This window comes from Podarcis cretensis (genome assembly GCF_951804945.1).
Source record: "Podarcis cretensis genome assembly, chromosome: 3".
Lineage (NCBI taxonomy): Eukaryota > Metazoa > Chordata > Lepidosauria > Squamata > Lacertidae > Podarcis > Podarcis cretensis.
The window spans coordinates 81,359,144-81,372,390 of record NC_137172.1 but is presented as its reverse complement, the minus strand read 5'-3'; the positions used below and the strand labels follow the sequence as shown (position 1 = coordinate 81,372,390).

Below are 13,247 nucleotides of genomic sequence, written 5' to 3'. Positions count from 1 at the left end.
GGGATTGTGGCAAAGGATACATTGCACAGTATGCAGAAGCATGAGTAAATTCAAAGGGCTTAAATCAGGGTTATCAATGAGGCACTTGTGGGCACCAGTGTGCCTGCCAGTACCTCCTATGGTGCCTGCAACAGGTCTCAGTAAATGTCCCATCAAAAATCTGGATAGAATGAGAATAAATGTCCTTTTTGTCCTGTTGCTGTTTGCCCTATTTTGGCCTCTCCTACATGTCCCCTGAAACATGACCACACTTCATGCTCACCCTTTTGTTGTGAGCAGAGAAAAGGTGCAAATATGGCAATGGCTTATTATCTGAGGGAGAGGGGTCTGCACCATTTTGTGGTCCTGTCACTTTCTGCTCTTTTAGATATGGGGCAGCCATTTTGTGCTATGCCCCCTGGCAGCCATTTTATGACTGGCACTCATGGCACTGCCTCCAAATAACGAATGTGCCCCAAAAGATTGACAATCCCTGCTTTTAATTATACTACAACCTCACAACTGTAACTTGCTAATGAACTAGTATACTTGCATATTTTGTTAGCTCTGCATTTTAAGTGAATTGGATTTGTGCTTCCTGGATTTATGGAATGGAATGCATTAACCCTTTGTTTTTCACAAATCTTGACACAAAATAAATACCAAAATGCATACAAATAATGTGCACCTTGTGAAGAAATGTTTAAAATAATGCATATTTTTGTGCTGTTTAAAATAAACTTGGACTGTTCTGGAAATGAGATACATGAAATAATATTGTGAAACTGGCACAACCAGAAATAGATTGATCTGAGCCAACAGTGAATCCCAAAGTAAAAAACACAGGAAATATGTAAAAAATAATAATGCAAATACCATCCTGTGCAAAACATTTATGAATGAATGTTTGGCATGCCAATTTTCCTCATAAACATATATGAAAAACAGGTTCAATGACTGAACCTGTTTGAAAATACTGTATTTCATTCATCTGAAAAGGTGATCTCCATGCCTACCGAAGTTTATGATTGAATTCATTTGTTACTGTTGTTCCAGAAACACTTGGATTGCTGAGAATGTAATGAAGAAGTTCCTAACCACTTGTCACCAGATTCCTTATCACTTGGGCAAGAGCAGAGGTGTTGGCCTTTGTTTCCAGGCCAAGTTCTAGCCTATGCATCATATCTTGACTATTTAGAATTCCTTTCAAAACTTTCTTTGCTATGTCCTAAGACATCGCATAACATTGTATTCATTTTTTAACTCAGGGTGTAATAGAACGTTTATAAAGTATTTGGTACATGAAATTCCCTAAGCTATTTGGCTAGGAATGACTACTATATGAAGGTCATTTGTTAAGAATGTTTTGATTGTCACTTTGTTTCTGTATATTTGTCAATCTTACATAGAGCATTCATTACTCAACAGGCGTCATTCCTATTTAATTATAAAGTTGACAAAAATAGACTTGGACCCTAAAATAAATCAAGAAGTTCAGAGAGAATGCTTCCTGTCCCCTCCTTTCCAGCACTGCACTCTGTATAAGATTCTTATTGCTAACACTTCCCTGTACTGTCACGTGATTTGAATAAGATCTATAAAACCAACCCAGATACTTGTTGGAAAATGTCACTCTACCACAGGAGCTAACTTATACATGTGGTAGCATTTTCTGAGATAAAAAGCTTTGGCTATCAAATAAAAACAGCTGTCATGAGATTTATGATAATCTGTCCTTACAACCAAAAATTATGCTGTTTGAATTTGCAGAAAGAAAGAAAGAAAGAAAAAAAGAAAGAAATGGCTTGGATCCCAAGGTTGCAGAAGGAGACATTTCCATCCTTCCCAGAAGCCCGCTAAAAGTCTCTCCCAAGGCTAAGGTGAGGTGCAGGGCAGTGGGGTGGGAGAAGGAACTGCAATATATATATATATATATATATATATATATATATATGAGCGCAGGTAACTTCTGTGGGTGAGGCATGCATCCAGTTTTGAACTGCTTCTTGCTTCGTAGCTCACCCCATTCAGAAAGGCCCACCAAACTTTCAGACGTCTGGGGGAATACAGGAAAGTGCTCTTTTGCCAATCCCTTTCTCTGATCACTTATTATGATCCAATACATTGTTGTAAATTACTTATGACTGGAAACTTAATTATTGTTGCAAACTTAACTAAGGATGAGACTGTTCCACAGTGTGAAGAAAGTATATAGTGTTTTGAGCAGTTCAACTTAAAAACACCCTAAGTGAAAATGTTAAATTGAGAGAAGGAAGTCACAGTAACAAGACATCTGTGACAGAATAGCAACTTTTTGGAGAAGAAAAAATATTAATGTACATGTGTACCTGTGTTTTTTTAATAACAAATGTGTCTCTTTCTGAAATCTGATTGTATCCATCGACCAGTGGACCATCCAGAGCAGATTTGGTGTGGATGAGAGAGAGAAGAGGCGGGATGAGGAGAGGAAGGAGAAGTCTCTTTGCACAACACTGGATCTTGCTCTACATTTTTATTCATAAATATTTATTTTAAGTCCTTTATTTACTGCATGGCCTTCCATGTATTCCCTTTATGTATTAATAGTAATTAGTAAAAATTAAAACTAACAAAATATAGTTGTAACAAATGCATTTATATCTCAGGCTACATTTAGTCAGTCTTAATAGATATTGCATACTTTCTTAAAATCTGTTATTTTACCCATATCTGGTGCACTGGAATAAACCATATACATGGTTTTAAATAACCATTTAATTATTACTATAGCCAAAACTGGTCTGATATAATTTTGATAATGTAGTTGTTATTTAATCATTCAAAATGCAGACTTGTTTCACATATTAACCTTTCTAAGTAAGAGGTTTTTTTTATGAAGAGAACCATTTGGATTTGAAAGACAACACTGGTATGTTGACATAATTCAGGAAAATTTATCCTGAGAATCATATTAATAGTTCATTTTTAAAAAATCAAGTTCTTTCTACACTGAGAATTTGAACAAATTCACCTGTTATTATTATTATTTTTTACTAGTTCAAAGAATTGTGTTAATTTGCAATGGGAGCAAAAGCCTTCTTTTCCTCATGCATCTTTAGCATGTAGTGCCAGCTTGTTAATTCATTAACAGGAGCAAGAAGTATTTAAAGAACTGATCATTATTCCAGCATCAATGTCAATGGCCCACTTTGCCGGTATGTGATACCTGGTTTGATGATCTCTGGGACATCCAGAATGTTGCCAAATGAAGCAGTTTTACGATGGCCTCGTTTAGGTTTGGAAAAGGCTGAAAAAACACATACACACATACAATACACATGCAAACGACTACAATTTTAACACAAATCATTCAGACTAAAATTGCACCTTTTACTCAACTTGGTTAAACTGGAGACCATGCAAAAAAGGTCATGCAGAATGGTCTGCACAGCTTTCCATTCATGCTCAAAACTGTAAAGCATTTGTTAAGGGCAACAAACATAAGTACGGTCGACAACGTAACACAGCACTTTATTAGTTATAGTTAGAAAGACAAAATCCAAACAAACAAAGCGGAATGGTAAAGGAGAGAGGGAAAACCAAAGTCTGGTCACAAAATAAACTAAACTGTCCACCGGCTCCACTTCACTAATATACTAATAAGATGTCTGCCACATGTGGCAGTCCAAATATTTTCTACAAAGTGTTCCTCTCAAAAGATTTTAGTGAAAACGCCTATACGTTTTCAAGAAAGCTTTTTTGATTTACGTGCACTAACATTGCCAGATTATTCCCTGCCACCCACTTTTCAGCTGGAAACTGACTGGAACTGCCATTTTGAAGGAGAGTCAGAATCAGCAACCTCCATAATATTAAACACAAATGAAAGATTAAAATGATGAAATATAAGTATTTTCTGGAAGTGAAATGTGTAATGGAAAGCTTTGGAATTAAATACAGCTGTTAATGCTACCAGTAACATAAAGAAGGGTGGTGACAGTGGTGGTATAATGGCCCAACGAGTTAAGTTAAAAGCTCCTTCTTAAGAACAAATAACAGGTCTGGGAATGCTGTTCTATAAAAATCTTATGAATACGGTGGATGAGAATCTAGCAATATTTAGTGCCTTCACCAATCCCTGTATACCATCGGGTTCATTGATATGTATGTATTGTATGGTACTTCTAAGTTGGGGTAAGTTTGTTTTACAGTATTGTATTCTATTCTATTTCTAAGATGTAACATGCCCTGGGACCTTATGGAAAAGAGTTGGCCACAAACATAAATAAATAACAGTAATGTTGCCAGCTCCAAATATAGATTACTTCTGGACTAGAATGTAGAACTGCGGGTATAGGGCGGTATATACTACTACCACCACCACTACTACTACTACTAATAGGATGAACATAGCAGATTTGACCATGGGCAACATTCCCTGTAGTTAAAAGATTTAAATTCTGTTGCTTTAGCCAATTGCTTGCATTAAGAGCATATAAGCAGGAGTTGTTGCTCTCATTGGTTTTCTAATAGAGGCCACACATCAATCTTTAAAACATTTATTTTATTCTAGGCACCATAACTTCTGATTTAGACAGTCATGGAATTGGAGCATTCTGCTCCACCACATTTACATAAACATAATTAGATGATCTCCATTTTGAAGTTTCTCCTGGAATTATATGTTATTGATTTGGATACTTGACATTTTCAAATTAAGGTAAAGGTAAAGGTACCCCTGCCCGTACGGGCCAGTCTTGACAGACTCTGGGGTTGTGCGCCCATCTCACTTAAGAGGCCAGGGGCCAGCGCTGTCCGGAGACACTTCCGGGTCACGTGGCCAGCGTGACATCGCTGCTCTGGCGAGCCAGAGCCGCACACGGAAACGCCGTTTACCTTCCCGCTGGTAAGCGGTCCCTATTTATCTACTTGCACCCGGAGGTGCTTTCGAACTGCTAGGTTGGCAGGCGCTGGGACTGAGCAGCGGGAGCGCACCCCGCCGCAGGGATTCGAACCGCCGACCTTTCGATCGGCAAGCCCTAGGCGCTGAGGCTTTAACCCACAACGCCACCTGCGTCCCGACACAGCGCCACCTGCCTTCTTTAAATCAAAAGGATATCCAGATCAAAATCTAAGAACAAAGAATTGCCTCTCAGTTTTCTCTACTGCTCCACTGAAGTCAGGAAACTGAACTAGTATAAAAACTAATGACAAACCAGTATCAGTTCCAGTGTGTATACAAAATGTAATTTAAAAACCCAATCCTACGCATGTCTACTCATTGAATTCATGTGTATGAATGTTCAATGGGACTTTCTCTTTGTTAATTTTGTACAGGAATGCAATTGTAGCCATTTACAAGGACATATTAAATGTTGAACTATTACTGACAGAAGAGAACCTACGATCTCAAAGGCTGGGATTTAGTCATCCCATTTGCCTGTTGAAAACTTTGCTTCATCGTTGTTCGGCCAATATCTCACCAGAAGTAAGCAACAGAAAGGTTGATTGATAAAATAAAAATGTCTGTTTAGTAAGGGCACATTAACAGGTTCAGAATACCAATAATTTTCCATAGTACAAAAAACCCATCTTTAATATACAAATCGCTTTAGTTATGTCAATCCCAATTAAGCTGTGGTTGCCTTTTATAATAAATTATGATATTATAATTAGCGACACAGTACATTTTAGGTACTCCACTAATTTACTAAAAAACGGAAATGGAAGCCTTATTTAGATCCTTTCAAACCTCAAGCCAGGGTAGAAAAAAGTGGGTGCTCTGGCCCCATTTAGGCACCTCCCTCTGCACAACACAAGATTAACGCGGTCAAATTCTCCAGACATGCTCTCTGCCTCAGCTTTGATCATAGCAAATATTTGAGGGGCTCCTTGAGAAGGTTCACTTGGAAGTCCCTGGCAACTCTGATCTATTGTGAGCAGCTGGGAGAAAGGCCCTGATACAAAGGCTGGACACGCACTTTGCCTTTGTTCGCACGCTCTGAGACAGCAGCTTCTGCCTTCCAACCATTTCAGGATGATGAATAGGCATGCAATTTTCTGTTCTGTTTATGAATTCTGTGCATTCTGGCCACTGAGGCATCCTTTAAATCACAGACTTGTATTCAGAGTTCATTACAAAAGGCCATACACAATACTTTTTAATTACAATATAGTAAAGAGTAAGTAGAATTTTCTACAAAAGATCACCGTATTTTAATTTAATAATAACTACCTCATGTATGCACCAGTTTCCTCTTACATGTGGAGAATTCCAGTTTTTCAATTAAACCAGCTGTTCTTAAAATGCAGAAAATATTTGAATTCCAGGCAAATGAAAACATTCAGTCCTAAAGGGAACTGCATAGATTTAGAAAAATAAAGTGACCAACTTTAATAGTCATGGACATACCCAGAGAAGGCAAAAATAATTGCAAATATACCTCACTCATCTTCTTGCAACCCAAGTGCACTTAACTGGGAGTCAGACTGCACCCAGCATAACCCGTTTCAATGGCGAAGGATGGGGGTGGGCAGGTAGAATTAAACAGCATCACAAATGTGCACAGCTAACAAAATGATCCTTCTCTCCTGCAGTCCTCAGGTAGATACATCTTGTGCCAGCAAGCTCCACTGGTGCAAGGTTCATCCACCTGATGGTGGATGATTTTCTCCTCCTACAATGCAGCTCTCTCTGTTCATTTTGGCCCTACAGCCCCTGGTAGAACTTATTGATCTCAGTCCCATTTGCCTAGCTGTTTAGTAAGATTCTTTTACCTGTGGTAGCAGCAATTCTTGCTTCAATTTCAGACATATCAGCACTCATTCGTTTGCTTTCTCCCGAAACAAGGGTTGACTGCGGTCGCCCACGAACTTCTGACAAGCTCTCGACACTGCTACCGCGAGATGGAGGTAAGCTCAAACGGCCAGGCTCTCCCTGCAGAAAACGAAACACTTTACAATGATTCAAAAACTAATTGCAGAAATGGGTGAACAAATAAAGTTTGCATGAATAATACATCTGCAGCCACCATTTTCATTTAGTTCTTAAGATGATATGCAAGCCCATAATAACCACTCTCAGAAGAAGAGTCGGCAGTTTATGCTTCTGTTAAGGTATAAACATATGTTTAAGGCTTGGAACTTATTTTTTATGCTCTCTGCAAACCTGGATCTCCTTAACAAAAGTAATAATAGTTAGATTTGATAAATGTCTTTAAATCTTGTGTATTTTTTTGTCACAAACTCTGAATAGGTACTTACTGTCAGAGTTTTAAAATATTTTAATATGTATTTTTCAAGCAGTAATGGTTAGGGAGATCTCATTATTTTGATTTTAAAGTTTCCTTAATGAATATTATTTCTATGTTCTTACCGACTGCTTTGCTGAATTTTTCATCTGCTGGGCCAGTTTTGACTCCAAGCGTTTAATAGTGTCATTGGTAGCAGTTCCTGGAAAGTCATTTGGTTCCATGTTGGCATCACTCTTGTTACTAGTATTTGTGGAAGTCATATCCATGAAGGAACCTATACATTTTAGAAGTATGTTACTTTACTTGAGAAGTCACTCATGACTACAAAACTACAGTTTTAAATATTGGTTGTATTTTATTTCTTATTTTTAGATTATTATTTTTTTAAAAAACCCAACTAGACTGCATAACTACAGCCTTAACATATTTGTTAGAATTACAGATTTATCCCAGTATGTGAAAATCAAATTCATCCTCTCAACACAACAAATCACTAGTACTAAAGGCATTTTGTTTGGAAACATGACAGGCAGTGCTGCTAATGGATACGAGTTCTGCTGACATAAATCCTTCTTTAGAAGGCTTAGGTGTTTCAGCTAAACCCCGGTTTCAGAATAGCATGATCCTGCATATCTTTTAAATATGGACTGCAAAGTTGTTATCTTGTTTATTTCTTTCTGTGAGTATATGAGATGGATAGCACTAAACTTTATGAGGAATAAATCTGAACATAAAGCTAGCTTCCAGGTAATTTCTCCACATATGACTTAAGGCATTTCACAGTAACTTTGTGTGAAAAGGATTCCTTAGTCTGTTGAAATCATCGTACTGTCAATCAACTACAAGAAAGAATATCTTACACTCTGCAGCACGGTTTATCTTACTGTATGTAAGGCATATCTTACTGTATGTAAGGCATTTGAGGCATAAACATTTATGCTTCAAATATTTAAGGCATAAGAAGCAGAACTAACTCTCTGTGGGGAAGGGTTGTATTCAGTGGCAGAGCAGATGCTCTGTGGTCTTTCCAGGCAGGATTGGGAAAGACTACTGTCTGGAATTCTGCTTTCTGACAATCAAGAAAACACTGAGCATAGAACTGACTCAGTATAAGAGAGCTTCCTGTTCCTATGCTGTCTGCGGGTTACAGCCCATATTAAGAAAATATTAAACACAATGGTTGTTCCATGGTGCCTGAAAAAAACATCTGAAACAGTATGTAGGTGAGTCTTACCATGACAGCTTAGTACAATGCTACAAAAGAAAAAAAAGGTTGCTTGTTTCTAGAGTTATACCAAATACTGCTGCGCCAATATGACATCTTTTGCTGTGTTGGCATTAGAATAGACGCTGTAAATTGGGAACTCATACTAGTGCAGTGGTTCTGGGCTATGCCTATACCATTCATCTGCTGACACAATGAACAGTAGGACATTGTGCTTGCTTTTAATTCTACATAATCTTAATTAATAATCAACTACATATGCATATAATCTACTTACCTGTACTAGTAGCAGAGTTGCTTTGGCCTTCATCAGAATACTGACAAGGGTATTGTAGAGGTTCCTCTGCTCCCGGAAAGTACTGCAAAGACGTAAAGGAGGAAAAGCTCAATGATCGACAAATTCATTTTGTGTCCTGGCTCACTGGACAGAACATGAAACAGGAAAAATCAATACTGTATATATTATTTTAGTAAACTCCCTAAGATCTTCAACTTGGTTCTCAAAATGTGTGGTTGGATGTTTGGTATAAAGCCAGTTTATTCTTTAACTAAAAAGTCATGACAACATAAAAATGTCAGACATAAGTACAAGGAGAGATGTAGCATGATTCATATGTATGCTGCTATCAGGCAAAAGACAACACTCAGCTAATGTTATTATTTTTAAAAGATAATATGCAATCTTTCTACTGTGATATTAAATAAATGGCAACATTTGTTTAATAGCATCAGTCAAAATATACTGAAACATTATTCACTAGACAAGCCTGATGTTCAGTAATGAAAGGCAGTATTTATTTTGCAAAGTTGACTCCAAATGTGATTGTAGAAAAGTCTCATAAATAGTTTACTAGCACAAGAGATATATGGTGTGGCTGTATATGTTTGCCAGTAATCCTGGCAACAAAGATGTGAACATTTCCATTCTAGGCATAATTTCTATTACACATTTCCACTGTAATCTCGCATATTATGCAAATGCAGTAAAGTAATTTGTAAACATGGGTCCCAAGTGGCATGTTACTCCCTCTTTAGTTACTTCAAGAAATTAGATAGCTATCTCTAGATTGCAGCATAGATATTTCCAATGGCTATGAAGGCTAAAGCAGTTATAACAATATTGTTGTAATTAGGTTGTAAGGCTGAAACTGTCGCAGGTAGTTGAAAGAGGGTTCCTAGGTGAAATGCTATGGGAATCTGTCCTGGCAAATCTCAGACTTCAAAGCTCCCCACTTTTCTCTTTTTACCTGGCATGAGGATCTTCAGTATCTGCTTTTAAACAAACCAGAGTTCCTTGCTATGACCAAACTTGCAGGAACTGTGGTTAGTTTAAACATGATTTATATTCAAAAGTAAGGCTCAAATCATCATTCACTATGGCTGCTAACAAACCATAATTTTAATAAACCATAGTTTGGGCATAACAGTGAAGTGTGGGGTGTTTAAAATTTGAGGCTTCTGATCTCTTCCTTGCAGCTATGACAGAGTGGAAAGGTGAGGAGGAGTACCTGATAGTGAGACTTGTTCTGAAAGTGCTAAACAGTAATTTAGCATGAAGTGCAAATTGGGCCTGCATGGAATATTTTACAATGTATTTCTGTGGGTGGGGAAGCAGTAAGAAAAAGTCTCAAAAAGAGTAAAAAATATAGTCTGCTGTTTACCTTTGCTTCAGGATGTTCAAAGCAGAAGAGAATTATTCCTCCAAAAAAACCACCCAACATTCTACTAACAAAATTAAGCTAACCTCAATCATAAGATATCAGTCAAATCAAAAATTAAAGAAGGAATGGAGATGTTTCGAAGAGTGTATGTTAAAATATTGTTCTAAGAAATATATGCTAATATGCCTAGAATAAAAATGTAAAGTATATCTATGATTTGGAAAAGAGAAGAGATAAAAGAAATACAAAGAACGATACGTTGGAGAATGCAAAGATAAAGGTGGAAACAGAGATTCAAAGAAATCGAATTGTGGCGGAGGGAAGCTGCGGGGGGGGGGAGTATTATATGGTAAGTATGTAATATTTACTTTCAATATTTTTGGATTGTATTCAATCTATTTTTTTTTCTTTTTTGCTGTTGTTAGCTTTTTTCTGTACTACTTATTTAAACAAAATAAACTATATATAGTTTTAAAATATGCAGAACATTATCCCAAGCCAGCAAATTCTTATGGGCTGGCTGTTCTGTTGCAACAAAGTGGTCTTCCATTATCATTCTCTTCTACAATGGTAGTGACTTTTCCATACTTCTCTTTCCCCCACTGCTTCCAAAACATCTACTTTCCATGCCTTATATAAGCCAGTCCTTTCAGTACATTATGCCATATGTAAGAAAAATGTACCTGCATCAAATGTGTCATTATTTTGACAATTTCTTCCATTGAAGGTCGTTGTGAGGGATCTTTTGACCAACAGCGAGTCATTAAGCTCTCAATAGGCTTGGGTAAATTTTTTATCAGTGGTGGCCTAGTACCTACAGGGAGATCATTAAAAAATACATTATAAAATTGTACAATGAAGATGTAAGAATTCTGCACAAAACAAATGTATTTATCCCATTGATTATACTGAACTAACCATCCTTGACGATTTCATAAAATTAACAATACTGTTGCCTTTTCAACAAAATAATCTTGCGGCTTTCCATCTGCTATCCTTGCAACATTGCAACTTGAAAGATTTCACATGAGTGGATATAGGGATTATTTTATCACTTCACTAAATTGCTTACCGAAAAGGTATGCCAATTTATGAAGTGGTACTTGGGTTCTGAATGAGAAAAGCATTTTACTTGAAGCAAATGCTGTATATCCTCTCAGCTGAGGATGGGGATCTTCTGGCCAGTAGGCCAAATGCAGCTGTCAGAGGCTTCCCATTCAGTCCCCAAAGCCTTTTTTTTACTTCCAACCTGGCTTCTGCCAAGACAGCACAGAAGGCAGCAAATTGTTGCAAGAAGGTAAATTGTGACTCCAGTTACAAAAGCTGAGGCTGCTTAACAGAATCTTGGGCTGGGGTGTTGTTTAGGGGGTTTTGTGGCAGAGGGCTTATTGCTGTTGTTCATGATAAATCACAACATCCAAAATTAAGATACAATGAATTAAGTGGAAAATGTTTAATTTGGCTCTGTACTTTTTGATGTTTGTAGTTATGTATTTTTTTTAAAGTTGTAAATTTCCCTGAGCATGGTTTTAACTTTGGAGAGGAGGCATACAAATAAAATGACTGACTGATTAAATCAATCAATCAGTCAATCAATCAATGACCATTTTACTATTTAAAATAATCCCCTGCCTTCTATGCGACTAGAGCAGATAAGAGTTTAAACAAGTGGATTTGCCCCTGGCTGGTCTACTTTTGCCCCAATCTTGCGCCAGTGAATTAGGCACCAGAGTAATGCACTTTACTGAAAACTTGTGGCAAATACATACACACACAAAAAAAAATTCAGAAATGCTACTTGTCAGTTACCCATTAAGTTTGAACTTACCATTGTGAACTGCCCACATGATTCGAAATGCAGGACCACCAATCTCATCAAAAGGTTTTCTACGGGTAATCACTTCCCAAAGAATAATACCCCAACTGAATACATCACATTTTTCACTGTAATTGCTACCTGAAAAAAGGTTATTCATATAATTTATATCCTTTCAAAAACAAAATGTGTGCCTTCTCAAACAATATATTTTCTGAATGTTAGTGACAAAACTCAAGGTGTTCCATGCATTCAACTCTGTATGAGATGCTACAACACAGGTAAAGAAGACGTACCCCATGACCAACCAATGCAAAAAGCAGGCTTGAAGTTACTATCAGCTGTGTTCAAGTCTGTGGATCAAGTTATTCATGGGGTGTGCCATTAAACAGCTAATCTCTGCAGAAAGTAGGAATGCATTAGGCTGATGGGTGGTTGCTTCAAAGCACCCTGTAGGGCATGGTGTTTTGAAGTACTGACAATTATCACTTGACATCATTGTGATGTTCGGTGGAAGAATCAAGAAAATGATTCTTTTGCTTAGGCCTCTGGTCTGTGCGAAGAAGTTACTTTTCAGTAATGGAGTGAGCTCATCAGGTTGAAGCACTATGTTATCTTATGCTACTGTGCTTCAAGATCAGCAGTGAGGCCTGCTAGTTGAGAATGGGGGTCAGTGCTTTATGGAACTGATAGAGTTAGGAAGTTAGCTTTCTTATTTAGTCTGATTTGTAATTCCCAGTGGTGTTTGTCAATTGGGTTTTTGATCTGTAACTTTTATGGCTCTTTTGGTTCTGTCATATGCTGCTATTTTTATTCTACTTCCAGTCTTTTCTTTTTAATAAATCTACCTCGCTTATGTTGCTATCTGTCTATTTTGGGTAATGCCTTGGTACTAATTCTAGTTCCTAATCTCTTGGTTACCGATTACTGAATAAGGTGGTTAATCTGAGGCTCAGGGAACAGACAGTCCTGTTTCAGCTGTTGCTTCTTAGGGAAGTTTCCAGTAAGGTCTGGGAGTCTCTTGGCCCAGGCTGGTTGCACTTAAGGAGTAATGGCAGTGTAATACTTTGCAGGGTTGGTTTTATACCCTGAATATTTTGAATCACCGAAGACAGGGTTCTGGGTTTGGGCGAGGGGCAAGTTATTGACACGCAGGACTACCCAACTGTCAAATTTGACATACAAAGCACAGGAAAGGTTCTCCCGCCCCCCTCTAATTAATTTGATCAATGCCAAATATCTGGGGAGAAATATTTAACTAGGAGTCCCTTAAATTCTCTTAGTACAACAGTTGATGAGTTTTCAAAAAAGAAAACTTCTTTGCAAGTAGGTTT

At 37.5% G+C, this 13,247-nt stretch overlaps 1 protein-coding gene across 3 annotated transcripts in view; it reads right to left on the bottom strand.

Annotated features, from left to right (window-relative positions):
* Window positions 1-13,247, bottom strand: part of MAP3K7 (mitogen-activated protein kinase kinase kinase 7) — a 39,824-nt gene that overhangs the window by 17,985 nt on the left and 8,592 nt on the right. For 2 of the 3 annotated variants that reach the window (XM_079971090.1, XM_079971089.1), the window contains exons 7-11: window positions 11,926-12,054; window positions 10,781-10,911; window positions 8,714-8,795; window positions 7,334-7,485; window positions 6,736-6,895 (exon numbers count right to left, since the gene is read on the bottom strand). In XM_079971090.1, the coding sequence (XP_079827216.1) occupies window positions 6,736-6,895; window positions 7,334-7,485; window positions 8,714-8,795; window positions 10,781-10,911; window positions 11,926-12,054 (654 nt within the window). Of the gene's footprint in view, window positions 1-3,184; window positions 3,266-6,735; window positions 6,896-7,333; window positions 7,486-8,713; window positions 8,796-10,780; window positions 10,912-11,925; window positions 12,055-13,247 lie in introns of all 3 variants that reach the window. The other variant, XM_079971088.1, reaches the window with a different exon arrangement.